The 7,500-nt window shown below is 44.9% G+C and overlaps 1 protein-coding gene across 3 annotated transcripts in view; it reads left to right on the top strand.

Moving 5' to 3' along the window:
* Positions 1-7,500, top strand: part of LOC130162055 (cGMP-dependent protein kinase 1-like) — a 46,553-nt gene that overhangs the window by 4,984 nt on the left and 34,069 nt on the right. For 2 of the 3 annotated variants that reach the window (XM_056365505.1, XM_056365504.1), the window contains one exon: positions 6,167-6,333. In XM_056365505.1, coding sequence (XP_056221480.1) covers positions 6,167-6,333 — 167 coding nt within the window. Of the gene's footprint in view, positions 1-1,638; positions 2,900-6,166; positions 6,334-7,500 lie in introns of those variants that run through there. The other variant, XM_056365503.1, reaches the window with a different exon arrangement.

Here is a 7,500-nt window from a genome sequence, read left to right as displayed (position 1 = left end):
AAAACCTAGACTCCAGAGGGTTAAAGGTCACACAACAGACAGAGTGTTGCATTCAAAGACTGGACTCTGCGTCTACATGTGATTGTATTGTCTGTGGAAGCTGCATTGAGTTGTAGTGACAGTAGCTGGCCAGCAGAGGGCGCCACAGGACAGCAGCAGACAGACTTCCTGAATTAAATCAAACAGCTGGTTCAACAGCAGCACAGGATAATAATCACACTCATTGATCACTGATTGATTACATAAACACCCCCCTCCTGCTCGGACCTTTGCAAATATTATATACACATGTGGACAGGAACGCAGTACTATTACTTCAGTTTATTTTCAGTACCTGTACTTTACTTATAACATCAGACTTTTGACTCCACTGCATTTCTATGAAGGACTCTTACTGTGAAGCAGCTTTTAGTCAGAGGAATGAATGTTCTTTTATTTTGAAAAGATAAGATCCCACAGGAGGAAATTCACTACAGCACAGTAAACGAGGTAGAAGAAATCAACCATAGATTGTTGTTGAAATAAGAAAACATGAAAGAAAAATACAAATAAAGTTGAGCCATTGAAATAATAATTAAATGAAAATGATGAACTGAGCTGAGATCAGAATAAATTATGTTCAGACAGAAGTTTATAGTTTCCTGACAGTTTAAACCTTTGTTAAATAGAGAAAATTAATTTTAAGGTCTTTTCACAATGGGAGGATTCAGTGCAACAACATTAACATATAGATTATAGTATTTAGTTGTGATGATGATGATGATGTAACTATAGATTCATCAGCTTGTTCTTCATGACGACTCCTGCCTGACTGAGAATGAATCTATATTCATGGATCTAGGCTTCAGTCCATCAGACAGGAAACAGCTGCTCTGTTGTTGGTGCCTCACTTTAAATGTTTCTGCAGCAAGGCATTGTGGGATGGCATGTCTCCTTTCCTTTGGTAAAGGAAGCTCCAGTGTTTCCTAAAGGAAATGAGAGAGGAAGCAGAGAAGCTTCTTTCCTCATGAAGCTGCTCAGAGACTAAAGATCATTTCTGACAGTCTGAAGCTTCAGGAGAGAAAAGACTTTTCCATCTCACAGTCTTGTAGATCTCTCTCTCCTCTCTCTCTCTCTCTCTCTCTCTCCCTATATATATATATATATATATATATATATATATATATATATATATATATATATATATATATATATATATAAGCCGCTCTGTAGAGTTGTAGTCCGGCCCTGACACACACAGGTCTATAGAGTAACCCTTATCCACCTCCCTAAAACCAGGACAAGGACACACACACACACACACTCACACTCTGACACACACACACACTCACACTCTGACACACACACACACACACACACACACACACTCACACTCTCACACACACACACACACACACTCACACTCTCACACACACACACACACACACACACACACACACACACACACACACACACAGGTGAGGAGGAGTTGAGTGTGGGTTTACTCCCTCTCAGACCTCCTGCTGCTGCGCGTTAAACTGATTAAACTAATGACGGTGATTAAACCGGAGCAGACCCCCCCCCTCCCCGGATCATCGGGATCTGCTGCCCTCCCTCCCTCCCTCCATCCCTCCCTCCCTCCCTCCCTCCTCCTCCGGACTCGGTTTCCTGCCTGAACCTGGCGGAGAGTGAGTGAGCGGGTCTCACGTGTGAGCGGCTCGCGGGTTCGGGTTCGGGTTTCCGGTGTCTTTTCTCCGACTCTAGGATCAAACCGGGAAAAGTGACGTGAGGTGTTCGGTTGTTGTGGATTCCCGCGGCTCCTCTGATGTTAAAATAAATCTTCCTTCACGACACTTTTCCTCTGCGGATTTTTAAAGTCACGTTTTCTACTTTTCCTCCAACACCTGACGGAGCTCGTGTTTCCATGTTTCCCTCGCGCCTGGATTTAAAACTCTACCTGCTGTGTCACGGATCCGGATCTCGGAGCTTCATCTCCGAGGACTGAGTCAGTTTCACTCGCCGCTCTCAGGTTAGTGTGGTTCCTGGTGTCATCTTGTTTCCTGGGGGAAGTTTAATGTGGAGGAACTGGAACCTTGTTTTCTTTATCGTCTAAAATCACATTTTCCTTCAACAAAGAGCTGACGCTCTGCAGACTGGATTTCAAGGACTACAGCATGAGGCATCCTGGGAAACCTTGATGTGCCGCAGAAGAATCTAGGAAACCAAGAGAACTGTTACAGACCCCACAGGGCCCCCCCCCCCCCCCCCCGAGATACTTTCCAGACCAACAGAACCTGGAACCGCTGGATGAAAACTAGAGGAACCCCGAGAACACATCCTAGAGGGACTGGCAGCACCCTGATGTATGAACCTTATATGATCTAGAAATCCCAAAGACTCAGACTTGGTACTGTTCTGAAGTGCCCAAATGAACCCTGGGAACCCACAAGACCTGAAGAAAATCTGGGAGACCTTGAGGATCCCAAGAGTTTAGTACTTTCAGGAACTCCTCAGACTAAGAGGAAATCTGGGGACAACAGAGGAACCCTGAAAAATCTAGAAGAACCCTGAGACCTCCTCAGGACCCGCCCACAGGAACCATGGGCACCCTGCGGGACCTGCAGTACGCCCTTCAGGAGAAGATCGAGGAGCTGCGGCAGCGAGACGCCCTGATTGACGAGCTGGAGCTGGAGCTGGATCAGAAGGACGAGCTGATCCAGCGGCTGCAGAACGAGCTGGACAAGTACCGGTCCGTGATCCGGCCGGCCACCGCCCAGCAGGTCCAGGCCCAGCAACAGAACCTCGTCCTACAGCCGGACCAGCACCGCAGCAAGAGGCAGGCCATCTCCGCAGAGCCGACCGCCTGCGATATCAGCGCCCTCAGCCACGTCACGCTGCCCTTCTACCCCAAGAGCCCAGAGTAAGTCCACCTCCTGAAGTGAGTGAAACTTAAAGGGACCGTTGTGGTCATGTTCAGTTACCGGCTGTAGGTCCAGTCTAGAGCAGCAGGAGCACCGGTACACTAGCAGAGTGATGAGCTGCTGTGGGCGGGGCCAGCAGAAAACACCTGCTCTAGACACGCCCATCGAAACATTCCAACATCTGTTCAAATGAAGCTTCATGTAGAATATTTTCAGCTCTTTATATTCCCGCCAAAACAGCACTTTTCTTTGGTTCTTCATTTTTCTGAACCGCTCCACGACCGTATTCCTACACACAAGCGCATCTACAGAGCGCGCTGTATCACGCCGCAGCTGCAGGTCAGCTGAGTGAATCAGAAAGAGCTAAACTTCACTTTGTTTTGATGCACAGGTGAGCATCAGGTGAGCATCAGGTGAGCATCAGGTGAGCATCAGGTGAGCATCAGGCAATTACAAACACAATCACAGACTTAAAATGCTGCATTCACAGACCGAAGGAAGTCACTTGTTTAACTTAAAACTGTTAATGGCTCCGACGCCAGAAACCAACTGTTCTTCTCTGCTCTGAAACAGTACATCCTGTGCAGACTGTTTTTAGAGCAGAGAAGAAGAACTGACTTGGGAAAACCTGTTTTTATCCAGGTGTGAAAATATAAAGTTTATGAATAAAATATGTGGTTCCAGATCCAGTGTTTCAGGCACAGTCTGGTTCTGGTATCAGTACGACAACGACTCTGAAAGAAACAGATATTTAACTTTTTTAAATGAACTGTGCCATTAATGACTTGAATAACTGATCAGGAGCTGAAATGATCAGCTGATTGATTGATAAAGGAGCAGGTGTTTCAGCTGCTGCTCTAATGTGGATATTTACTGCTTTTCTTTATCTTCTGTCAAACGACTAATTGATTAATTGAGAAAATAACCACATCAATTATTAGTTGCAGATTTTATTGTCCCACAGAAAGTAGATGAATTGTTGCATCATTATCTACCTGATGGACAGAATCCTTTACCTGGATTCTTTACATTGACAGTGTCGGTGTGTGTTTCTGTCACAGACGGTCTTTGGTTTCCTGATGTGACGTCTCTGCTGTAGAAGTGGCAGCTGCTGCGGACACAGATCTTTATTTATACACATGAATATGAAAATGTGTGTGTGACAGTACGGGGGGAGGGGGAGGGGGAGGGGGGGTGACACCAGCTCTCGAATAACATCAGTTAACATCAGTCTCTGGATGAAGACTGGGTGTGAACCAGGCGGCATTTCTACTCCAGGTTTCTACTTGTGATGATAGTTTCACCTTTTCTTCTTCTTTGAATCAGTCCTTCGCTCTCATCCACTACAATATAATGTGTTTTTCTTTCTGTCCATGCCACCAGTGACAACCTCCCCCACACACACACACACACACACACACACACACACACACACACACACACACACACACACACACACACACACACACACACAAAGCCAACCTGCTAGATGCTGACAGCGAGAAGTGGTGGGATGGTAAATGAAACCCTGTCAGTTGCCTGCCTGTGTGTGTGTGTGTGTGTGTGTGTGTGTGTGTGTTGTGTGTGTGTGTGTGTGTGTGTGTGTGTGTGTGTGTGTGTGTGGGCTGTGAACTCCCACCAGCTCTCCTGCTGTCTGCAGTAACGCTCTCTGAGCCGACGAGTTAATGATCAGCTGAAACTCGACTGTCACAGATCTGCGGCTGAGAGAGGCTTTTATTTTGAAGGTGAGGCCTGTCCGTGTTTCCCTCCACAGAGATCAGGAGGATAAGTCCTCTGTGATGTTTGTGCGTAGTGAGAACAGTTGAACGTGACAGTCAGTCCTCCACGCGGCGACGGTCAGAGTTGGACACGCCTGAAAACAATATGACGTCTGTCCGCCTCGTTCTCGTGGACACGATATCTCAGTATCACAAACGTTCGCCTGGACTCAGGGATGAACTGAGTACATTTTGGCGGTCAAAAGTCAAAGGTCACCGAGACCTCACAAAACACTTTTTAGCCCTTACCAAGACTTCACAGCAGTGGTTCATGTTTTTATGACTCTGGATAAACAGGGACGTGATCTGGGACTAGTTGGAGTGGCGGAGGGATACAACGGCGAGGAGGTGATTCTAGTATTGATTTGATTTCCTGTGTTTGTCGTTAGTAGGTTCATATCACAGTCACCTGCACCTCTGATGTGATGAAGAGTTTTTGGCCCCCCCCCCCCAGACGCTCGTCTCATCCGTCTGTTCTCAGGGAGACCTTTACTTTTTCCCTCTTTACAACAGAGTTATCTCTTATGCACTTCCCACGTTTCCCACGGTGCTTTGCAGCATCAGAAAGAGACTCAGAGAATTTCCTCACGGCTCATTTCTCAGCTTTGAATTTCATTTGGGCCAAACTGTTGTTTTCAGACAGGAAGGAGATTTTAAAGTTTAACACCCCATTCTGAGATAATTCTCAAGTCAGTGTTCTGAAAAAAACCCAAAACATTTATTTCATTGTTTCTTCTACAAATGTAATATTTATCATTTTAGAAGTATTTCGAATTTTTCCACCTTAATTATGTTCCTGGTCATTTTCTAGAACATTTTGAAACAGCAGTCAGACCAAGATCCAACCTTCAGCCTGAAACATGAAGCTGCAGTTCCTCTAACGACCACTAGAGTCTCCAACAGTGAGTCAGTCCCCATAGACTCCCATGTTAAAATGTCCAACTTTACAGCAGAAATAAACATGTTTACAGCCTGGTACAGAAACTGTTTTGGTCTCTAGAGCTAATTTCCTCCTTCATGACACCTGTTTATATAACTCACCTGTTTACATTTTATTAAGGACTACAGTTATGGAGGATTGAGGGTGTGGCCTCTTTGAGTGACAGGTGGGTGAGTGTATACACCAAAATCTCATGTTCCTCTGGTTCCTCTGGGTGAACATTGATCAGACCTCCACTGATCCACACTCGTTCAAACGGTTAAAACTTTATAAAAATACTTTCTCGTCAAACCTCAAAACAACAATCAGCATCTCGTCCTCTGTGGAGCAGAGAACCTTTCTGAGATGAAAGCAAAGATGAAATGTGGTTGTCGTCAGTTTGTTGCGTTCAGGTGCATCAGGTACAATATTTCATGTATTTTTTGATGTTGACTGGAAGGCTCCGCCTCCTCTCAGCCTGTAAGGCTCCGCCTCCTCTCAGCCAATGGTAGTACAGTGTCGTCGCCTCCCCAGATGAGTTCATGACCTTCCTTCTGTCCCCCTCTCAGGTCGAAGGCGCTGATCAAGGACGCCATCTTGGACAATGACTTCATGAAGAACCTGGAGCTGTCTCAGATCCAGGAGATCGTGGACTGCATGTACCCGGTGGATTATGGGAAAGACTCCTGCATCATCAAAGAGGGCGACGTGGGCTCTCTGGTGTTCGTGATGGAAGGTGAGGAGACGTGTGTCCGCCATGACGGTTTTGACTGTTTTTTTTTTCGTCAGGATGTTGTGTTTTTAACTTGGACTTGTTTGTCTGTTTTCATGTGTGTTGTCGAGGGCGAGGAGATTTATCTGATTAATCTGATTTTACTTCCCATTGTGATTTTGTCTTCAATGGAGATAAAATGATTATTGTGCCGCATCCCCCTACAAAAACCACCCCATATATATATATATATATATATAAAGTTTATATTGTAGACACACGTTACATATATATCCGTCCTATATGTTGATGTCATAAACAGTAGAGGCCAAAAGTCTTTAGTTTTCTCCAGTTTAAGTTTAAAACTAATGAGAAATTCATAAAACATTTACGAACATATAGAATTTTTATATACATGTTGTTTTTTAATAAACTTACATATACACATCAAATGTATATTGTATCATATATGGTCCCAACATGTTATACCATATATAAATTCATCATGTATACATATATATTTCAATATACAGTATGTACATGTACAAAGTTTGTATATGTACATATTGTATAGGGACATGGATGACATACATTACATTTGTGACTTTCGTCTTTGTCGTCAGGGTTCGTGACTTGGACTTCAGTTTTTTTTTGGGCTGTAAATGATGAAAATAATGAAACAGTTGTAGTTTAGTTGATGTCGTTTATCCAATCATCAATAGTTTGGTGTGTAATTGTACAAACACGGACCTTGACGACTTTATGTTTGAATTAAAGACTGGCAGCTGTGTGGCCTGGAAACGAGGAGGTTTTCAGAGCTTCAGTGTTGAAGTCGCTGCAGAAGTTTCCCGGAGCTCAGTCCGACCTTTAGACGCAGTTTTCTCGGCTGCTGGTCGTCTTCCCGGAACGTGTCAGACTCGAGTTGTGTTGCATAACGCGTTAGAACGCCTGAAGGCTGCTGAACGCTCACCTCAGTTCAAACGCTGCTCTTCACTTCAACTTTCTTCCTGTGCAGCTGTGACTTCTCTCCTCCAGCTCCAGCTCCTTGTTTTAGTTTTGTGACCATCGGTTGAAGTCGTGAAGCTGCGATGAGTCGAAACATCATGATGCTGGTGATCTCGTATCGGCTTCTGGGACACAACAGACAGGAAGTGGACATGTTGGATGTGGGAGAACATGCAAAGACCTGAG

The sequence above is a fragment of the Seriola aureovittata genome, chromosome 21 (assembly GCF_021018895.1).
Source record: "Seriola aureovittata isolate HTS-2021-v1 ecotype China chromosome 21, ASM2101889v1, whole genome shotgun sequence".
NCBI classification, from domain to species: domain Eukaryota; kingdom Metazoa; phylum Chordata; class Actinopteri; order Carangiformes; family Carangidae; genus Seriola; species Seriola aureovittata.
The sequence above is the reverse complement of the archived record's forward strand: the minus strand, read 5'-3'. Positions and strand labels throughout refer to the sequence as shown.